This window comes from Pyrgilauda ruficollis, unplaced genomic scaffold, assembly GCF_017590135.1.
Source record: "Pyrgilauda ruficollis isolate IOZ18807 unplaced genomic scaffold, ASM1759013v1 scaffold98, whole genome shotgun sequence".
NCBI lineage: Eukaryota > Metazoa > Chordata > Aves > Passeriformes > Passeridae > Pyrgilauda > Pyrgilauda ruficollis.
Genome location: NW_024531932.1, coordinates 1,354,286 through 1,376,749, shown reverse-complemented (window position 1 = coordinate 1,376,749; position 22,464 = coordinate 1,354,286). Strand labels below are relative to the sequence as shown.

Below are 22,464 nucleotides of genomic sequence, written 5' to 3'. Positions count from 1 at the left end.
AATTTGCCCTAAGGTATCAAAAATTACCATTCTTTCCCATGCTACAAAGGCTGTTTATAAAATTCATCATTTGTCCAACCATAAGAGCCACATACAATTTAAATTATTTACTTCAAAATTAAGTCTCATAGCGTTTTTTATTTAGAATAAAATTACAGTTCACTCAACTAGCTGGACAAATTCTGTTGGCATATTCTGGGAAAAAATGTGATCTACGGTAGTATCTTAAGAATTCTACACTTTTCACTCTGCTCAGTAGCTCCTTCCAGAGGGACAGATGTAATGTGGTGTATTTGCAGTCAGTAAGACACTTCAAAACACACACAGTGTACAGAGAACTTGGTGAGACTGGTTACTGTATAGCCAGCTACCATCTCAAAAACTTATTTACTTAAAGGGGAACTTTAAAGTTAGAATGTGTACAGAGGGTTAAAATGTAGCAGGAAGCTACATGGAAGGTTAGCATGGAAGTAGCATGGAAGTTTTCAGCTTAAAAAAAAAAAAAAGTCAGTAGAAAGAAAACTTTATAGGAAGTTTATACAACATACACAAAATTAATATAAAATATACAGCGAGGTGTTTTACCAAGAAAGATATCCAATACCCACTATACAAAAACAGCATTGGTCTTGAAGAAGGATGGAGGTTAAATCTTCCCTCTTCCTGTGTCTGTGAGCTCAATTCTACCAGAAGCCAAGAATGAACTTGGTTTGCATTTACTTGAATACAGCAAGAAGTCTGTAGAAACTGAGAGTATTTCTGTTTAAATTTAACAGGTCCAACCATGAGCAGGATATTCAGCAGCCCAGATGAAAGTGCTGTGCATGCACTGTCCAAATGCTTGACTCCTGTACAAAGCAGTGAGACTGCAAAATCCCTGTAATGCTCCAAATTTCTCTGAGACCCCAGAAGGGCACTGCAAAGTCCCGAGGGGAGGCAATCCTGGGGCTCAGGGGGCTCAGTCAGCCTGGGATCTCCAAGTTCTTTCTCCTATGTCAAAAACGGTGCAGCAACATCTGCTGCTTCTCCCAACAAATAGTACTCGACAGCTTGTTTTCAGGAGCCATTAGCATTTATTCCAGCTTTTGAATTTCATTTTCAAGCAATTTGAAAAATCATTATCACACGTACTTGAACTGTTCATTAATTGCTAAGCCCTTAAGGAATTAGTGTGAGGTAGAAAGTGAGAAACAGCATCTGTGAAACACGGCTGCGTGGAGACTTGAGCACTGCCCTCTGCTGGGATCACTTCTGGGAGTGTCCTCGAGAATAGCTTTACATTTCCCTCTGGGACACACTGAAGATGTTTACTCCCGATCTTTATACTTCACCACTAGGACAGGTGAGAGCATCTGACTAAAATTTACGGAGCAAAAGACAGCTTTTATCTCCACTGAATACATCCCTCATTACAGCAGAGTAATCAAAACTCCTTTTCCAAATCAGAAAAACAATTCCAGTTAATATAACAGCTAAATTTAAAAAAAAAAAAAAAAAAAAAAAGAGAGAGAGAAAATCAGCATACTAGACTAGCCAACAAAAAGTTGAATGGACACCTTTAACATGATGCACACTTGTTTTAGCTGCAAATCACTCAAAAATAGCTTAGCTAAATCTCATTATAAAAACTAGTATTTGAATTTTATTAAAAACAACATTTAAAAATATTAATATGGTAAATTACAAAGAGATATTGGTTTTGTTTTCATCTGAACAAGTGAGTACATTTTAAAAAATATTATACTATGTATAAAGCCCAAGAAACTCAGCAGTGTTATCAGTGCCCTAAAGCTATGAACTTTAATTGTATTACTTGTACATAAATAGCTCCTTTTCCGTTTTCAAAACTAATAATATATATGCCAAACTATTCTTTGGATGCTGTCAAACACATGCAGTTGGTTCTCTCCATAATCCTGTTCTACATGGCATTTTCAACCTAAGCCTTACTCCAGGCTCTTAATGTCGGAGAAAACACAGGAGAGAAAACTGAGCTTTCCAAGGAAGATCCTAGGAGTGGCAAGAAAGAAGGTGTACAAGGCATTTCAAATATTCCTGCCCGCAGAGACACAGCTGCAAATTCCCTGCAGACACACGAGCACGTTCAAACTGTGGATAAACTGGCGGGCAGGGAGAGGCTCTTACCGTCGATAGCTCATCGCATCCCAGCAAATTGTAGTAATCCTCCAGGTCCTCCGGCTTGCAGTTCAGGATCGCATCCATCGGCACCGGTCCAGCGGGCTTCTTCCAGCCGGCGGGGAGGCTGCGGAACACAGCGTCAAGTCAGAGCTCCCACAGGAACCTGGAGAAGCCCAGGGCAACAGGCAGCTCGCAGTGCGGAGAGCTCCGTGCGGCGCTTTTGAGCGCTGGCAGCTGACACCACGGAGCCGGGCAGTTCCTGCTGCCATTGGCCCCGCACGGCGCCAGCCCGCCCGCACACAGCCGCTCTCGGCGCTGCTCCCTGGGATTTGTAGTTGCCAGAGTCATTCCAACGTTAAACCGGGACTCCCGTCCAGACCGCACAGTTCTGGACACTGGAATGCGGCAGAGATTTCTCTCTCGCCACTGCAAACCAGGCACACACCGAGAGGTGCCCTGCACCTGAGCCATTTTCTGTTCAATTTTTATTTACAACTTTGCCACCATCTTTGACCAGATGATTGGATGGGTAATTATAGATGAGAGTAAGAATTACTTCCAAAATAACAATTACAGGGTGCAAACTTTGGAGAATAAAGCAACAACCTTGCCAAAGTCTGTCAGAGGTCTGCCAGTCAGCTCAACACAAAGGGAGCAACCTTCACTCTCTGAAGGTTCCCTTGGGTGCACAGACACTGCTCCTCAAACCAAACAGCAACGGTACACCACTCAGTCTGACCAGCTAAAACTACCTGAGGACATGAAACACTCACTGTCTACTACCAAATTCAGCACTCTTTCTCATGCCAAATTACTTTCAGACTGTGTATTGAAGGTCTGCTCTGTGTGCAAAACATGTTCTTTGTGAAACTCGTTTTACATTGAGGTGAAATACCTTAATTTTAAACAATGATTAATGACCAAGGTTTCAGCCCAACAGAGACTCTGGACACATTTGGTGTCACCCATGATCTGCTGATTTCAAAAGATTACTTCCTAACCTAACCACATGCTGATGCCCTGGAGCCTTAGGAGTTCTGGTTTTACATTTCCCACCCCTGCAAGCGCTCTGCAACCCAAGATGTTTCATGTCATTAACTCCTGATGTTTCCTTAGCAGTTGCAAATAGATGCTGTGAGTGGTTATACAGTTCTAGATGCAGTGATCTTGCAGGAGAACGGATGCCCAGGATGTTACCAAGGCTGGAACAGGCCATGTGTGAATCAATTAAGGACCCAGTGACCATTCAGAGCTATTTATGAATAACGAATACATAATTTTTGCATCCACAGGCACTTTAATATCTGCATTAATAATGTTCTGCAATGACATTTATTATTAATCTTCCACCATTTTCCCTTCAAGGTTGCATTGTCTGAAATTTTCTACTTTTACTGCATGTTCTGATCGCCTACTAAGATTATACAATATACAAAGTAACTAAAAGCAATAATATTAAAAGAAAAAGCACAATCCTTGGTGAAACCATTTAAATCTGATAGAAAACTCTATCAACATACTTCTCTGAATAAATAAAAAAACCAGAAATTTTTTTCCAACGTCACTACAAGTGGAAGAATTAGCAATTGCAAATCTTTCCATCACCATTCATAACTCAATAACCAGAAAAGTACGGGAAAGAAAGGAAAGTCTTTTAATAACAGAACATGTAAATATTTAAATAGGTTGTACTCTGTGGGAGGACAAAAAACAAACAGCTGTCCCTCCTCCCAACAGCATTCCTGACATCCCTTTCTCTTCCAAGTATTCCTTGTGTATTTGTGTAAGGTGAAAGGGAAGCTCTTTAACCCTTTTCCCCTCCAGCTTCCAATGGCTGAGCTGGTGGGCAGCTGCAGCTCCAAGGGCTGCACTGCAGTGACAAACTGGGAGCTGGCAGCCGTGTGCTCCCAGGGAATGTGCTCCCCAGAGCCCCAGCCTTGCCGTACTCCTCTGGTCAGGCCACACAGCCCAGGGCTCTGACCCAAACTGCAGCAGTGCCCCCGCCCCTCGAGATCCCCGGTGCCCCTCGAGATCCCGGGTGCCTGGGACACAAAGGCTCCCACAGCACAGCTGCAGGCTGGTGTGTGGAGAACACAAAATGCACCGAACAGTAACTCAGCCTTTCACTGCTCCCATTGACTTCTGAGGGGCAGCTCCCAAAGCATCATCAAAAAGCAGAGCAAGAGCAGCCATGCGTATTACACAAAAAAATGACAAAAGATTAGCCCCAGGACATAAAGTTCGTTTAAAAGGGAATTGCAGCACAGGAGATGGCACAGACTATTGCCTACACATGCCGTGGTGAGTGTTGCTCAGGATGTACAAACTGTTCTGGAAGTGAGGAAATCTCATATTTGTTCTCTGTACCCAGCCACCAACAAAAGGTGTCTCTCAGTCCTAGCACATACTGACAATTCTGTTTGTTAAGAGCCCAGAGCAAATCTAAATTCTGTTTCAATATCACAGGACATTTACCAACAATTTGGAAAAATCATAAATAGCCCTTTAAATAAATCTCTATTTGAATTCATTCCTGTAAAATACATCAAATATTACAGGACTAGTTCTTCTCAACTGACTTGAGGGGTTTTGCTTCCTGAGAGCAGAGAACACGTTTATGAGAAGTCCAAGGCACAATATAACTCATTTGAGCTTTGCATGGTGTGCCCCATCCTTGTCCTCACACAAGCTCAGAGCTGCAGAAACAGGAGAGGACCCAAGCACTGCCAAACTGACCTCCCACAAGAAGGCAACTCCATCACCAATGTGGAGAAATGTCTTCAGGATCAGAGGAGGCTTTAGGATCCCTGAGTCACTCCCCCACCGACACCTTCACGGAAAGCCTCAGATCCTACATCTGCATCACTTGGATTATTTCTTCCTTAGAACTGTCTTCACAAAAATAACCACCAAACCAATCTTAAAACCCCACCCCCCCCTTTATATGCTGACAAAAGCATCTTGCACGTGCTTTTTAAGAAATATGGATCTTGCCTCAACTTCCAGAAGCAAGAAGGAAAAAGAACACTTCCATACAAAGTTGCATAGAATAATAAAAACTTTCGGATCTGGTTACTCTGCAGCTTGTTTTGAGAAGCAGGTGGTGGGAAAAACCAGTATGTACATATTTTTCAGGGTTGTTAATATCTGAAAGAACCAGAAAAAAAAACCCAAATCTCCCTCCCCCTATAAAGACCACCTATAAAGTTAATTATCCACAAATTAATCCCTTTGAAGCCATTTGTATCAAATTTTTTAATCCCAAGTTTTTTTTTTAAAGCTGTTTGTTATCAAGGCCTGCAAGGTGGAAATTCTACCTTGTCTAACCTGGGTCTTGCCATTAAATTTAGGAATTCCATTGCATTAAATTCACTAATACTATTCCGCAAATAGCTCGTGATGTTGAACAGTAACAACAAACCAGTATTTAAATTTCTACCCACGAAGTTTAGACCAAAATTCTAGGTTGGTGGCAATCCTGGGAAAAAGGCTGAGTTCTATCCAGTCCAAACTCCCAGGAGGAAAGAAACTAAACCATGGAAAGCCCACGCGTGGCACCTCGTGCTCGCTGTGCAGGGATGGCCCCGCTGCAGCGCCCCGGTGGGGCACGAAGGATTGCTCCCACCCTGCACAGAACACGAGATCCCTGGGAAACCAGGGAGAACAACCGCGCACACCCTGCAGAGCACGGGGAACACAAATGGATTTGGGGCCGTCATTCGAACCAATCCCAACTCTCGCCGCTTACCATCAGGTCTCTCCTACACCATGCAGGCTCCATTCCTAAAGCAGCAGTGGTTTAGACAGGTGCTGACCCCCTAAAAAAGATCCTGCATCCCGAGCTCAAGTACCGCGATGCAGAATCCCGGGGGGGCCAATGTGTTATCCCGGAGGATACGGGGCGATACCTTACAGCACCCCTGCCAAGGGCCGGCGGTGCGGGCGCGCTCCCTGGGCAGGCCGGGGCCGTGCCCTGCGCACACCCTCACCGGCAGCTGCGTGTGCTCAGAGGCCGCTCCGAGCCCCGGCCCCGCTCTGCGCCCGGGAACGGGCTCAGGGGCAGACCTGGCGGGCGGGTTCCCCCTGGCCGGGTGCCGCAAGCCCAGCAAAGGGCGCTGCAGCGGGGAGCTCGCTCCCGGCAAGGGGCACGGTCTGTGCGACACCCTGACGGAGAGCGAGCCCCGAGGGCTTCTCACGCGGCCGGCGAGGAGCGAACAGCGGAGCCGCCATTTGCCGGGAGCCGCCGACCGCGGAGTGCAGAGGAACCGCGCGCGGTCATTGCTCGGCAGGGGCGGGCTGTGAGCGGCACACGGCAGGGCCGGGAGCGGAAGGGAAGGCAGGGCACGGGGCAGGGCAGGGCAGGGCACCGGGCCGGGCAGGTCGCGCCCCGCGGGGCTCCCTCGGGCTCCTCGCGCCGCCATCGCGGGGCCGGCGGAGGGAGGGGGCGTGAGGCGGCACGAGCGCCACGTGACGCCGGCAGCGCCCCCGGTCACGTGCTCCGGTTTGTTGTTGCCCGGTCACGTGCCGCGGTCACGTGCGGCGGCGCTGCCCGCGGCGGGCNCCGGGCGGAGCCGCCTCCGCGGCGGGACCAGGGGGAGGGCGCGGAGGCGGCGCCCGGCGAAGACGCGGCGGAGGCGGCCCCGGGCTGCGGGCGGGCGCAGTGTTCGAACGGGGCGGCCGCGGTGCCGGCCCCGCATCCCGGTGAGGACCGACCCCTCCCTTCTCCCCCCCTCCCCTCCTCCGCGGCTCCCTCCTCCCCGCATCGGCCCGGCCCCGGGTGTCGCACGGGCCGCGGTGAGCGCGGGCGCTGCGGCCCCGGCCCCGCGCACGGAGCGAACGCCCGGGCGCTGCAGCCGCGGCTCCGCCGGCCCGGGCGGCTCCGGCCCGCCCCGGCAAGGCCTCCTCCCTTGGGCCGCACGGGGACAGCGGCTCGGCTCGCAGCCCTGAAAACATTTTTTCTGCTCTGTTGCTGGCAAGTTATTAAAAATGAAAAATTATAAGTCCGGTTTCATTTTCATAATCTCTGCTGTGTTAATTATTTTATTTCTGATCCTTGGAAACTTGCGCATAGGCTCAGGAGCAGCAGTCTTGACTAGTTCTTTAAAGAAATGCAAGTGACAGTCTTGGCTAAGGTTTGAGTTACTGCAGCACAAAACTAATCTATCATCTTTCTAAAAAGTTTCAGATCATATTTGAAGTGTACTGGTGGGCAGCATCACTGTGAAAGTACCTCACAGTACAAACTGATGAGGTTTGAGTTGTGTTTTGTTGGAGTTGTTAATGTTGGCTTTTTTTTTTTTAAAGCAGTGTTTCGGAAAGATTTATTAAAATGTATCAGACACTGCATTCTGCCAGTAGTCTTTACATTTTATCTTGGAATGCAGTTAAAGATACTTTAACTATATAGTAAAACTCTACAGAAACTTTTTGTCTATGCAAAAGCAGTTCAAAAGGAACAGGTATAGAATAAACCTGGAAAACTCAGTATTGAAGAGCTCCATTGGAGCAGCTCAGAGCAAAGCCAGTGATCTCTACCAGCGCCTTACACGAAGCCTTTTGCTCAGGTCCCTCCCAGGCGTGTTTTGCTGTGGCTGGTTGAGTTCTGGGCAGCATTACCCCCTCTGGTCCTTTGAGGAACACTCAGGCAGTGTTACGTTTAAACTGTTACTTTATCCTGCTTGTATCTGTCACTGTTTCCTAAATCCCAGGCTCTGTGGCCTGTGTGTGAGGAGCCTTTCACAATGTAAGCTTTGCTCCTTGATACAGAAGCCATAAAGGTCCCTCAGGTTCAACTTGCACCTCGCAGTGACTGATGCATACTGATGCACTTTTTCCTTCTCCAAAATTCTCCATATGTTCACTGACTTCATGCATAACGAGATGGAACTCGTTGGATGCTGTAAATAAATAGATTAATAGGAAATAGTAATGTCTGTGAGCACCTGTGGCCTCAGAAGAACAAGACAGCAAGAACCAACAACAAGTTTCTGTCATTGATCTCTTTCTTTTCTAATCAAAAATAAAGTATTTATGCCAACAAGGAGAAGGACTTGAAGAAGAACACAACCTCTGAATAAAAAGTGATGGCGTTTTGTGGTGTTCTTTATTTGAGAATCAAGTGGAATAACAGCTAAAATAGTGCAGAACTTCAGTTTTTCAGATAAGAGACTGAGAACTACTGTAGTGATTCTTTGCTTTACATAGCATGACTGAAATTTGTCCTTTGTTCATATCTTAGATTTTCAACAACTGAATCTACAGGTGCTGAGGCTATTTCTAATAAAGCCAGTAAAAAAGGTTGAGTAGTCTAAGTTCTAGTAAGCTGCTCAGGTTGGAATTTAGATTTCCCCTTCAGGGTGAGCTCAGTAACACAAGTGCCTCGTTCTGCCCTGGGCTCGTTCACCGAGGCTGGGGTGGACTTAGATTGAGTTACTCTGGCTTAAGGCTGAGCCCAGGTGACTCTGGCACCAGACCCAGCTGCAGGGCCAAATGCATGAGAGAAACTTAGTGAAGGTGGTTCAGGGGAGCATGTTCTGTGTCACAACTGAATATCATAAACTGTGTATGTGGTCAGCAAATATAGCTGAGCTGCAAGGTAACATCCTCACCAAATCCTGTGAATTCCTTGTAGCAAATGTGCACTTGTGGTTTTCTTTCAAAATGCTGTTAAAATGCTCTTAAAACCTAGTCAAAGACCTGTCTGCAATGGTGACATGTTTTCATTTCACCCAGTTTTTCAGTGAGCTGAATGCAGTGAGAATTGTAAGGGAAAGACGTTTTTGTTTATACTTTTAAAACATTGGGATTTTTTCTGTGGTGAAATCTCCATAATGCCCAACACTTCAGAGAGTGAGATTTCACCAAGGTCAGCATGCAGTCTCCTGAAGCCCAGCACTGAGGTAGCAAACCCTGCAGTAAATCTACCAACAGCTTGGAAGTATATCTATAAATGTCAAGAAAAATAGACATTTTCTGTGCCTAAGTGACAAAACTGCTGATTGAGCATGTGATTTTTGGTTTTGTGATCTGTTTGAAGCTACACTGTGCCCTTGGGCTGGAGTGTAACCCCCTGGTCGTGCTGTCTTGCAGATAACTTCCTCCTCAGCGATGAAATCATAGCCAATGGCTTTCACTCCTGTGACAGTGATGAAGAAGACAGAGCCTCACATGCAAGTTCCAGCGACTGGACCCCAAGACCACGTATAGGTAGAAGCCTGGAGCATGTTCTTGGGTGCTCTTTGCCTTTGAACAGTCACTTAATCCTCCCCAGTATTCAAATTATTTTTCCTGTTGCAAAAATATTGGCAATTAGTGCTTCTGAACAGCTTAGAGGTGTTGGCTGTACTCTGTATGTTATTTAAGGAGTTTAAAAATGAACCCCTTTAAACTTGCTGTATTTTGATTAAGATTGTCAATGTCTTACTTTTTTCTTGAATAGAAATTCTACCACAATCTCTATTAAAAGCATACACACAGGTTCACTAAATTAGACTAATTTATGGCATATTTCTATAGCCTGCCTACTTAGTATTAATTCTTTAAGGAACAAGAAGGTGTGATTTTAGGACAGTGAGCCCTCATCTCGAGTGTTTCTGGAAAGATTGATTTAATGGCTTGAGGAGGTAATGTCTGAAATAATTCATGTTAGATGACCAAAAAAACCAACAAAAATCCATGGATTTCTGGGCTCTATGTGTCTGTTTAGAGTGATGGTTTATAATACCACTGGAAAGTATATGTGTGTTTGTTTTTTGTTTGTTTTCAGCTTATTCCTGTAAATACCAAATGTACAGTACAGATGGAGACACACTGTGAAAATCCTGTTGCACCTCTAAAAGAGGTTAAGTTTGCTGTGAGCTGGGATTTTTACTTGACTGACTTTCTATGAAATCCTTCGTGGGTTAACATAAAATAATGATAAATAAAATACCCAGCTCTCACTTCATAGTTTAGACCAAAATACAGGGGGTTTGAAGAATGGAGCATTAAATTGGATTAAGGAAACTGTACTAGCAAGCATTAATAAATAGAACAATAACCATGATCATCTGCAGTACCTGACTCTGATTTAAATATCTGTATTTTAAATTTTTCTTAGGTCCCTACACTTTTGTTCAGCAGCATCTCATGTTGGGTACAGACCCACGGACGATTCTGAAGGACCTGCTGCCAGAAACTATCCCCCCTCCTGAACTGGATGACATGACTCTGTGGCAAATCGTGATCAACATCCTTTCAGAGCCACCAAAAAGGAAGAAGAGGAAAGATATTAACAGCATTGATGATGCTGTGAAACTTTTGCAAGAGTGCAAGAAGATCATGGTCTTGACTGGAGCCGGGGTAGGTATTGCTGCAATGTCAGTGTGAAAATGTGGAGCCAGGTTGGTTTAGTACTTCAGTACAGCATGCAGGGATGGGAGCAAGTCACTGTGCTGGGGGGAAGAGTCCAGCCCACTGCAGCTCCCACTGGAAATTACTCCAACTCTCTTCTCAGAACAAAATATTGTTAGACATAGAAACGTGTAAACAGCTGCTTCCATGCACAACAGTTACAGAATAAGAACACATTACCTGTCCAGATCTTTTTCTATCCTAGTCTTCAGACAAAAGGGATGGCTTTTTTAATCAAAATCTCAGCAGATCTCTTAAAATCTTAAAATGGAGCTTGAGGGACTAGAAGAATAGGATTTGAAAAGAGTTGGGGGACAGAGGAGGAGGATGATCATAAGGACAGTTTGATCAGATTTCAGCAGACTGAATGTTCCTTTCAGCACATGGTGCTCTGTGATGGTGATAAGGTTACTCACTGTTTGACTGAAGAACATTTCTGAACTGCTGCACATTTGCAGCTCTGTACCTGTGCACCAGATCATTTCTTGCTTCTGTTGTTCACACACAGATGGTGTGACACGATTCAGAGCAGATGAGTAATTAAAATTATCTTTTAGAAGAGCACTGCTACTCCCAGTCTTGCTCTTTCCATACTTGCATACACCTGTTTCCCCTCCTCTTCCCATGCTATTTTGGGGTAGTCTTGATTTCAGTCCTTATTGACTACTACAATTCTTTGATAAGCAATGTTTATCAATAAACAACTTTTATCAAAAGAGGTTTATTCTTCAGAAGTAAGAATTTATTTTTTTTAAAGCAAGACTATTCTGTTAGTCTGTTAGCCTGTTAAAAAAAAAAAAATATCAACCACCATATCTAAGCCTGAGTTGGCAGATCAGTGAACAATTAATAATTCAATTTAATGCAGTAATGCTCTAAATTTTTGTTCACATCTTACAAAGCTTCCAGTGGCAAAAGCAAGTTCTGGTATCCTGTTATTACCTGTGCAGATTGTACTAAAGGGATTTTTGTCCATTTGTCACATTTTGTTTCTGTGCTGTTTCTCCTGATTGTGATTTGGGAATTGTTATATTGGACCAAAAAAAAAAAAAAGGAAAAGAAAAATAAATACAGACAACCCAGACTGGTTTTGTTCTTAATGTTTCTGAGCACTGAGCATACAGAAATGTGGTTTCCCAGAGCAACACTTTATAGTCCAGTATGTAGTTTCACTTATTTCAGATTGCAAAAATATATTTCAGGTGTCAGTGTCTTGTGGAATACCTGACTTTAGATCCAGAGATGGCATCTATGCACGCCTGGCTGTAGACTTCCCAGACCTTCCAGATCCTCAAGCAATGTTTGATATAGAATACTTCAGAAAGGATCCCAGGCCGTTTTTTAAGTTTGCAAAGGTATGGTTTTCCAACAGTTCTTGTCTTGGTCAGTAAAGACAGATGACAATAATAAAATGCATAACTCAGATAAAAACTAAAAACTGTTCAGCAATATTCTCTCTCTTTTTAAAGCTTATTTTACTGTTCCTGTTGCAAGTTCATTATATATATATATATATAAAATAAAAAAAAAGATATATATAAAAAAATATTTCACATGGTTGAAAAGATCTCCATGATATTAAACAGTATCAAAAGCAGTGATTATGTTTCTTAGACAAGAAGGAATTGTAGAAACTGTAGACATACGGAGAAACAAAAAAAAACCAACAAACCAAAAAAAACCAAAAAACAAAACCCCAACCCCAATTGCATTTAGTCTTCAGTTTCCTTGGGACCAAAAAAAATCAAACCCAAGATATAAGAATTTCTACAGGACCAGTAAGGACTTGTGAAAATCAATCACCACTGCTTGTGCTCATTCCTTCTTCCATTTGCTCACAATTCATACTACTGCTCTGTCCTGTTACAAAGATTGGAAAAGGAAACCCAATGCATTCTTCTTCTGCTTGGCTTTCTCTGAAAGCCTCCTATCCAGATAGTAACAAATTTTGATGCTCATTAGTATACTCGCTTCCTTTGGGTTTTAATATTAAAAAACCATCACCCCCACAAACAAAAACCCACCCCATATTAAAAAACACCACAGCAAGCAAAAAAATCAACTTACTTGAAACCTGTCTCCACACAGGTTTTACCAGAAAAGTCCAAATCTAATTTAGCTGCTGCTTTTTACTTTTCTGCTTTTTCACTCCTCCTCCTCCTTTTCTGTCCATCAGAATACATGTTTCTAGTAACAGATATTGAGGTCACTTGATACTTAACAAAGGAGAGAAAGCTTTCCTATTTCATAATTCTCAAAACCAGAAAAAGATCTAAACGTTGCTTTTATGCTGTGTAAAACCAAAGTCCCAGCTTGCACGGAGCAGTTCCTCCTGCCTTGCTGAGGAGCTGAGCAGTGGGAAAAGGAGCTGGATGCAGGGCAGTGGCCAAGGGCACAGGGAGAGACCAGGGTAAGGGGCTCTGCCTCTGTGCCCAGCTCAGGTGAAGACTGTATCCACTTCCACTGTCTAATGTGCTTCTGAATTCCCTAGGAAATCTACCCAGGCCAGTTCCAGCCATCTCTCTGTCACAAGTTCATCGCTTTGATGGATAAAGAAGGAAAACTCCTTCGCAACTACACTCAGAACATAGACACACTGGAACAGGTGGCAGGAATCCAGAGGATAATACAGTGTCATGGTTAGTGGGTTCAGTTTCACTTATTTTCCCTGTGGGAATTCTTACTGTGCATGTGACAAGGTAATGGATGTTGGAATTAAAACTTTCTTTCCTTGAATTCCTGTCTCTTGCCAACAAATATTCTGATTTTTACATGCTGAAGTTTTGTTTTAGACAGCTTACATTTAAATCAGAAATGTTTCAAGTAGAAATAACTTCTTTCAGGAACTGAGCTTGATGAAGGGTCTGTGTATCAGTGAAGGTCCACACCCTGTTGGCACAAACTTAGACTTTAACCTCTAAAATGCATTACTTCTGTGTGACAACATAACATGGAAACCAGTCTTGCCATAGGTCCCTGTCACTGCCCATCAGTGGAATGGGAGTCTGGGTGTTATTTGACTCTTTATTTAGGTTATATTCTACTGAAATCCTAAAATATCCTGACACTTCAGTGACTCCACCTCATGTATAAAACATTGAGGATTAATCACCAGTTCAGCTGAACTGAAGATCATCTTGTTACACCTTCAGTGTCATACAGATTCTGTAATTATGAGGCCTAATTAAGTGGAATTGCTTTAATTGCTTGATATGCTTTCCATTTCCAAGGACTTGCATATGTCAAACCGAAAGTCCAAGGATTAATTTTCATTAAAAGTATTCAGAAAATTAGTTCTTAAATGCATGTTTGGATCATTTAGTGAACTTCAGATATATAAATCATCTAAAAGCAGCACTGGCATGTTTGTAAGGCCCATCCATCTAACTGCACCTTTGCCAGGGGCCAAACTCATGGGGTTTCCATACCTACAAAGCTTAGCTCAGTGCCAGGTCCGTGGGCTTTGATTGTCCAGGCAGAGCAAGCACAGTGCTCTGAGTGGGGCCCAAGCAGCACACAGCTGCATCTGCCAGGCAGCTCCCCAGCCCCAGTGCTGGTTTCCTCCTGTGCTTACTGTGTCACACGTTTTCTTTTGGTTGGCATTTCATCTGAGGCATTTATCACAAATCTCTTACCTGGCTGGGTTTTTGCCCATCACTGCTGTGCTCAAGCTCCCCATTTTTCCAGTTGCACACTGCAGGGATGGCACCACAGACCATCTTTAGTGTATGTCCTGTATAAGGTGATTCTGAATGACATAGATTCTTTAAAAGCAAGTGCACTTGGAGATTTTGAGGCCTTTGGAAATGAGCAAAGATTGTTTTGAGCCCATCAAGCTTTATCTGACCTACAGCTGCTGCTCTTTAACAAATGGTTGTTACCTAATGATGGTGGCTGGAGAGAAACCAAAACTCTTCTGTGGGGGTTCACACTTCTGTACTTATTCTACTTTTTTCTGTGGATGGGGAAATGGCAAGTTAATCATGAGCAGTTAACAAAGAACCTTGCAGTGATTTGGGGAGCTCTTATGTGAACCTTCAGACCCATCTGTCACTGCAGACCTGCAGTACAGTTCCTCCTATGAGAACTGTGGTGTCTGAGATGCATTCTGCTGTATTTAAAATGGCTCTTGCATTCAACCAGTGCATCTGGAATTAGATTGTATTCCTTGCCACTGCTGGAGCTGAGTGAGCAGAGGCTATGGCCTGCTGTCTGGGAATGCATGGGCACCAAACTTCTGCTGGTGAAAAATAATTCACATAACAGAGTTGCAGAGTACAGCAAATGCCTCTGAGTTGGGTCTGCGAGCCTGACAGATGTGTCCCTAATGAAGCTCTGAATTATTACTATCAGCTAATTAAAGTGAGCAAATAATTGTCATACCTCCCGTAGTCCTTGGAATCCCTCACGCTGGGGGAGCTGCAGTGCTGTGCAAGGTTTCAGAGGCTGTGCAGTTTGCAGGCCTGCAGTGATCAGCAGAGCTGAGCTGCCAGTTGCTCATAAATTATCTGCTCCAGGTTTTTCTGTGCTTTCACTCTCTTTGTCTTACCCAGAAACAATACCCTGAAAGCCTATTGTCTTTACTAATGCATTTCCTTAGTTATTGTGTGCTGTGGTGTGTGGAGTTGCTGTGGGCTCCTGTGCTGCTGATGCTGTTTGCAGCACCACTGCTGTGTAACGAGAAGGGCAGTTTCTGTTCTCTGCTCCTTGTCTGTGCCTGCACAGCTCAGGGCAGTGAGAGGACACAGAATCATTTGTGTTGACATGCATGTGGTATATGGCTACTCCTAAAATAAGACTTCTGCTGACTAACACCTAGAACAACAACTTCTAGTATTACAAGGATCTCCTCTTAATTTTACATTACCTTTTTTAATGCCTGATTTCTGTAGCACTGCAACATAACAGCCTTTTTGTCAAAACAGCTTGGGCACAAGACCAAATCTGAATGACTAAAAATCCTGATGCTACCATACGGGTTTTTCCCCTCAGGTTCCTTTGCAACAGCTTCCTGCCTGATCTGTAAATACAAAGTTGATTGTGAAGTTGTTCGAGGAGATATTTTCAATCAGGTAAAAAATCTACTTTAACTCACTGCAGCTTTCTAATAAGTAATTCTCCCAAAAACACCCCAAACCAAACCCTGAACCATCACACTGGGATTACTTACAGGATCTGCTTTTAAAAGCCTCCTTTTCTCTGCATGTATTTCCAAGATGTGCCTCTCTGTATTTCAGTATTTCCTTTGGTATTTAAAAGTATACTCAAATACCGTACTGCAAAAATTAGGTAATGGCAAAAATCAGAACAGAACCTTAAGAGTCCATTTTTAATGGCTCCTCTGATAAAAAGCAGAGGTTAAATGGTAAGCAGAAAGTTGGATTTATACTTGGTTTACATCGATCTGAATTTGGAGTCACACTGAGAAAGCATTCTTAGCCTTTTGTAACACTGACTGCTCTTAGAGCATTTTCCTGTATTAAAAATGTGTTTCAAAGAGCAGCTGATACATGGAGAAATTGCTAACCACAGATCAGGCTAGAGGAAGGATCAAATGGGGTGTTGGTGTTCTAGGACTCCTGAACTGCTCCATGTTCCAAACTCCCCATGTCTGGGTGTCAAGTGACCTGGGACCAAGGCAGGAGTTGGTTCTGCTCTGCCAGAGCAGATGAACCTTTGACTTGGAGAGACCCTCTCTGCCCTTGCTCTTCTTCCCCTTCTTTTGAAGGAACAGAGGTGATGACTCTGTGATCAAAAAGATATTGTTTATGCCAATGAAAGGGAACTTTTCTGCAGGCTCATTGATTTTTTTGATAAATGCTTCAGAGTCCACAGCTGCAACTTTAGATGAGAACCATGGAAGGGATGTAAATCCTTCAGGCATTACATGTGAAATGGAATCTTTCAGAAGAGATGTTTGAGATAAACCTTTGAGAAATGTGAATCTCATAAGCCTGAAGCCTTGTAACACTGAATTACCAAATGTGAAATTTGGTTTACTCTGCTATTAAGAATATTTTTTTAAGAACATCCTACAGATATTTTGTGCTCCTTTACCTCCAGAGCCAGCTAGCTGGAGTTAGATTTTCTCTTTCTAATATACAAAGATCTGAGAGAAAAGTCCAAGACTCATTCTAGCCATCTGCTCCATTTTGGGGAATCCTTTAGCTGGTTTCCTTTGACTGTGGAATTATTGGGTGCTTTCTTGTTTGGGTACAGGGTGAAGGTTTTCATCACACCAGTTCCTAGCTCTTGTGCCAAATTGCTTCTTATCCCACGAGGCATCCATCCAAAATTTTCTTTGTTCAAACACTTTAATTTTTGGGAAAAATCATTTGACACTAGAGGAAGGCCTTCTACTTGTGATATTTTCTAATTTGGAGAGTATTGTCTTCTGTCCCACTGCAGGTATCCGTAAAATTAGTTATTTCATTTAAATTTTCAACATTCTATATTATTTTTTCTGGAGCTGTTGTCTGTACAGTAGGGACTTCTTATGCATTTAATTGCCACTTTTCATGTATTTTTCTATTTCAATAGGTAATATACATATCTTTACACCTTTATAGCTCTAATTTGTAGCTTGTGATGGTTTCTATATCATTGCAGCTCCTTGGATTTATTGTGAAGTGTTATATTTTAACACTACAGCTAAAAAGACTTGAACTGTTAGAAGGAAATTGCTCAGTATTGTCTGTACATCCGTCACTCACCTTCTTGCTTTTCTTCTCTCTTAAAAAGTCTTTAGATAAGAAAGAGTTGAAAGAGGTCCCAAAGATCAGAAAATTCCCTGGCTCAGGAAAAAAGGGCATCTACTTCTCCACAAACCTAACTAGTGACCACTTCTGTTAGTGAAGCAGGATTCTCTATTTCTGGAGGAATTAGACAAGTTTAAAATGGAGACCAAGCAAGTTCTGGCCTCTGTTCTTGTCCTGTATGCTCTTAGCCAGCTGCCTGCTACAGTGCCCTGTAGCTTTGTGTGTGCAGCACATGTAACCTTTTGGAGGAGAGGAGAAACTCCAGGTAAAGCTCCACAAAAGACTCTTGGATTAGGACAGGGGTTGTATGAGATCCTCAACGGGAACCTGATAGTGAAATTTCAATTTTTGTTCCAATTAAACTATGAAAAGTCTGTTCCTGTCAAATGGGGGGCTGTGCTCTGTTGGTGTTGAGCATGACTCCTGGACTTTGGCTTGTGCTATAGACCTGCCTGGTTTCTCCCTCTGAATTCCTGCTGTAGCTTTATTTCCCTGAGCCGGCGGCAGTAAGAAGTGTAGTTGCCTGTACATCCACAGAACAATGAAATGAGGAAATACCACTGAAACTTCCCTGTCTCTGCCAAAATAAGTGCCTGTGAGACAGGTGTTTTCAGAGGCCAGCCCTGCAGGGCAGTGACAGGGGCTGCAGTGACACAGGAGTGTCTCAGAGGCCAGCCCTGCAGGGCAGTGACACAGTGGGTGTCTCAGAGGCCAGCCCTGCAGGACTGTAGTGACAGGCTGTTGTGTGCAGGTGGTGCCCCGCTGTCCCCGCTGCCCCCCCGAGGAGCCGCTGGCCATCATGAAGCCGGACATTGTGTTCTTTGGGGAGAACCTGCCTGAGCAGTTCCACCGTGCCATGAAGTATGACAAAAATGAAGTGGATCTTCTCATTGTCATTGGGTCTTCACTCAAAGTAAGACCAGTAGCATTGATCCCAAGTAAGTGACTGTCTCTGGTAATACTTTCTTTAAAAAAATTGCATCAGAAGTGGAATTCTCAGTTAAGAAACTCCAGGCTCTTAGAAATACCTTTGTCTCAATTCAGTGAGCACCACTAAATTGTAAGATGAGAGCTGCTTGCATATGTAAAGCTGAAATGCAAAATTGAGAAAGTAATAAATTCTAAGTGCTTTTTCTACACTCCAGGTGGATCTCAAGATAATTAAATGATTATCTGAAAAACTACTCTCTTAAAGCTGAATGACTCTGTTCTAAGATTGGTGTCTCTCCCTGCTTGCAATATCCTTTAGAAAGGCTTGAAGGCTTTAGAAAGGAAGCATCTCAAAAGCAGTATATTCCTCATGTGCACTTATGTACATAAAACAAATGCACAAAACCAACATAATTTGAAGATATTACAGTACTAATTTTAATCTTTTTAATACTACTGTATTTTTAATATTACTGTAGCCAGTATTTCTGTGCATATGTTTCCCAGTGATTAAGGAATGCTTTTAACTGGAAAAAATGGAGGGCAAAATCCCATCTAAGCAGGCTGCAGTAGCCACAGCACCTCAAACCACCATTGTAAAATGGGGACTGGCTTGCCTTCTTCCTGACCTGACTGGTTTTGTCTTGTTGCAAGTGAAGGCATGAAGAGAAGCCTGAGCTTTCTCAGTAGGTTTCTGCTGAAAGTAAAACCCAAGTGACTACCTTTGAATTCTCTTTTCCATCTGTAGGTTCCATCCCCCATGAAGTGCCTCAGATCTTAATTAATAGGGAACCTTTGCCTCATCTACACTTCGACGTGGAGCTTCTTGGAGACTGTGATGTTATTATTAATGAATTGTGTCAGAGGTTGGGTAGTGAATACACAAAACTTTGCTACAACTCGGTAAAACTTTCAGAGATCACAGAAAAGCCTCCACGGCCGCACAAGGAGCTCGAAGCGCTCTCGGCTGAGCTCCCACCAACCCCTCTGAATATTTCAGAAGGCTCCAGCTCACCAGAAAGGATAAGCCCACCCCACACTGCAGTGGTGTCAGAACACCCACCTGAATGTAAGGTAGAAAACTGTGAGCCTGCCTCTGAAACTAAAGGGACCTGCTCAGAGGAGACGCTTCAGGACACACAGGTGTCATCAGAAAATCCTGAAAATCCTGCTAGTGAGCTAATGAACTCTGAAACAATGAAGGAAAATGGATCTAACGATGGAGAAAATAAAGAAAAGAGTGAAATATTGAAGAAGTGTTGGGTAAACAGATCTGCAAAAGAACAGATTAGCAAAAGGCTGGATGGTAAGTGTTAATGCTTTTCAGTATTTTGCTTCCTTTTGGCTGACACATTTATGCTGGACTTACTTTGAAGTGATAAATAAGTTACTCTTGAGGCAATCAGTGGGTTTTGGTGGCTATTTTTGTTCAGACAAGTGTCTACATAACTCTCATTGAACGATTTATTTCTTTTGGAAAAGCCAGTAGGAAATATTTTTTGTATTTCATAATAGGTTTAAAAATCTGTGATTACATCCTCACCTAAAAGATTAAAGTTTAGGAGGCAGAAGGTAGGTATCAAAAAATAAATCCCTTCATAAGATTTTCAAGTGCATTTTCAGAAAGGTTAGTTTGATCTTGAGGGGTTCAGAAACTGGTCACAGTAGAGCATGATTTGGAATTGCAGTAGAGCTGGAAGACAAAGTCATGACAGGACTTAAAGATCTCACAGCTGGAGTGAGGCATGTTTTTAAGGAAAGTTGAGACTTTCCAAGGAAGCCCTCCAGTGTGCAGTCCTCTAACTGATGTAAGGAGTCAGGAATTAAAGTGCAATTTTCTAAAGTAAAGGCTGGGTTTAGACTTTGTCTGATACTCCATGCAGGGGCTCCTGTTCTGTCACAGATAGAGGAAGTTTAGCTGGGAAAGTGTTCCCATAAAACAGCTGCTGAACAATCAGCATAAATTCTCTTTGATGTCAGAGGGAGGGGGAGGAGGAACACTGAGCTTTCCAGTGAAACATTTCTTTTGCCCTTCATAATAAATACACATACATGGGCATAAATGCATTTTCCTGTCATCTCATTTGTCACTTGAGAGTCACTGTTGAAAACAGATCAATGCAGGTACCTTCCAACCACAAGATCTTGCACCAGTCATTCACTTCAGCATGTCACTGACTGCTTACATTCTGTTCCAGGTACTCAGTATCTGTTTTTGCCACCCAATCGCTATATCTTCCACGGTGCTGAGGTTTACTCGGATTCTGAAGACGATATCATATCTTCCAGCTCTTGTGGCAGCAGCAGTGAGAGCGGCTCGTGCCGCAGCCAGAGCTTAGATGTGGAGGATGAGAGTGAGATGGAGGAGTTTTACAATGGCATAGAGGATGAGGATGCTCCCGAGCGGGAAGAGGAGCCTGGATTCGGGGAGGATGGAGCCGAGCAGGAGGAATTGGCAGCTGAGGAATCAGCTGAGACAAACGAAGCTGCAGGGACGGAACATGCGAGCAACGCGCTGTGAAATGATCGCTGACTGGTTACAGGAACTTCCCACCAGCATTAGGAGCTTTGGCATGTCAGAATGAATGTTTACGTCTGAATTTAGAGCAACAAAACCATAAGGATGTAGTGTTTATAAATAACTAAAACAGATTTTCATGCTTAGTTTTTTACCTTTTTCAATAAAAATCTATTACTGCGCACTCAACACTAATCTTTTTTTTAAGGTACTAGGATTATCTAAACAACTGTCACTCTGTTCACTTTTAAGTTCATCTGTCTGATCAGGCATCCATGTATATAATGCATATTTTTGCTTAATAAATTTCAGCTTATATTATTTTTAAACAGTTTTGAAAAAGCCATTGGAATGTTAAACTAATATAAAGGGAACAGCTAATTTAGACCAAAGAATGGTATTTTCACACCTCTTGCTTTGTAACACTTTGGTTTATTTAAAATCTTCTTACGCTTCTGCTAAACCTTTCATTCACGCCTAGTCTGTCATTAAACACTGGCATTTTCTAAGACCTACTGTGGCAGCTAATTTTTTTTGCTTTACCAGTTCCTTTGTATGTTTGAGACATACTTAATTGCAAGCAGATAGCGAGATGGAAACAAGACAGCAGCACTTGAGGAATCCAATGGTTTTTAGCTTGATCAAGAAGTGCTGTGAAAATGCTTAGGTTGCTGAGTGTATGACTTCCTGTGGACACGAAGTGTGGTTGACATTGGCTCCTTAGCAGTTAGAATCCTGCAATTTAAACAGAAAGGATCCCCCAGTCAGTCAGAGTCTGTCACGCTGTATCCAGAGGGCACGTCCAGAGCAGCTGCTTTCTAAACAGCATTTGAGGAATTGCCAAGGCTCCAGTGTGGAAGCAGAGTTGAGAAGTGTTCCTCCCAGCTGTGAGAAGGCACAGAAATGAAGCTCTTCCTCTGTGCTCACTGATGCACCAGGCCCAGGAGAGACTGACTCCAGTGGTGGGAGCCTCCGTTTGCGCTGCCAAGGGGCTCCGTGTGGATTAAGGACTGCTGGCCTGAGGTCCTGACTGAGCTGGGAAACCTCCTCAGCTGCCAGCTCCACCCTGGACACGAAAGCAAAGCGGCTTCTCCCACTCTGCCGTCTCAAGTGCGAGGCTGCCTTAAAACTGGATGTTGGAAATGTTCAAGTGCAGATTGTTTCCAAGCCTTTAGAACTATTTTGTACAATTGCACAGTGCAGTAGTCAGTGAAACAGCATTTTTCTATAAACCACTTTTTCAACATCGGCCCAAATGAACTCAACAATGTAGATTATTCATATACTTTGCTTTAATATTTATTATATTTTGGGAGATGTATAGTAGCTGTTCTTTGAACATAATACAATAATAAATATTTAAGAACAGCTTCCTGCATTCATCGGGAAATGTTGGCATGTTGTCTCATTGTCCAAATTTAACACAGCTCTTATTTGGCTACATTAAAGAATGCAATATGTTTAGTTTTCACTTGCATGTCACAATGTATTAGTTTGTGCTATAGGAGATATTTTAAATTGAAATACTTTGTTTTAAATTATTTTTACAGTGAGGATTGGTTTCTGCTCTTTTATATTGTATATAGTGTCTTTTATGTAATCTACTGGCATATGTTTTGTAGAAGACTGTTTAAAATGACTGGCTATCTTCCTGCAACTTTTGAAATACAAAACCAGTGTTTTATACTTGTACACTCTGTTCTAAAGTCTATTAAAATTGTCATTTGA

General features: G+C 43.0%; 2 protein-coding genes across 6 annotated transcripts in view; one reads left to right on the top strand and one right to left on the bottom strand.

The window, feature by feature from the left end:
* Positions 1 to 6,081, bottom strand: part of DNAJC12 (DnaJ heat shock protein family (Hsp40) member C12) — a 12,978-nt gene extending 6,897 nt beyond the window's left edge. For 3 of the 4 annotated variants that reach the window (XR_005957055.1, XM_041490083.1, XM_041490081.1), the window contains exons 1-2: positions 5,888 to 6,081; positions 2,146 to 2,263 (exon numbers count right to left, since the gene is read on the bottom strand). Coding sequence is in view for 3 of the 4 variants with exons in the window: in XM_041490083.1 (XP_041346017.1) it covers positions 2,146 to 2,223 (78 nt within the window). In the remaining variant the exon portion in view is untranslated. The other variant, XM_041490082.1, reaches the window with a different exon arrangement.
* On the top strand, positions 6,060 to 22,464 carry SIRT1 (sirtuin 1). Of its 2 annotated transcripts, XM_041490078.1 has the most exons (7): positions 6,060 to 6,840; positions 9,229 to 9,345; positions 10,238 to 10,479; positions 11,733 to 11,885; positions 18,040 to 18,226; positions 18,967 to 19,524; positions 20,417 to 22,464. In XM_041490078.1, the coding sequence occupies exons 3-7, from the start codon at positions 10,267 to 10,269 to the stop codon at positions 20,737 to 20,739; spliced, it is 1,434 nt and encodes a 477-aa protein (XP_041346012.1). In that variant the 5' UTR covers positions 6,060 to 6,840; positions 9,229 to 9,345; positions 10,238 to 10,266; the 3' UTR covers positions 20,740 to 22,464. The 2 variants fall into 2 exon arrangements, with proteins under 2 accessions (XP_041346012.1, XP_041346014.1); XM_041490080.1 differs by lacking the exons at positions 6,060 to 6,840; positions 9,229 to 9,345; positions 10,238 to 10,479; positions 11,733 to 11,885 and adding an exon at positions 15,480 to 15,602.

Bases quoted from the DNA above. Each gene is read 5' to 3' on its own strand.
- SIRT1 (XM_041490078.1), top strand. From the start codon at position 10,267: ATGTTGGGTACAGACCCACGGACGATTCTGAAGGACCTGCTGCCAGAA. The intron at 18,227-18,966 runs GTAAGTGACTGT...TTCCATCTGTAG, and splicing joins ACCAGTAGCATTGATCCCAA to GTTCCATCCCCCATGAAGTG. The intron at 19,525-20,416 runs GTAAGTGTTAAT...ATTCTGTTCCAG, and splicing joins GATTAGCAAAAGGCTGGATG to GTACTCAGTATCTGTTTTTG.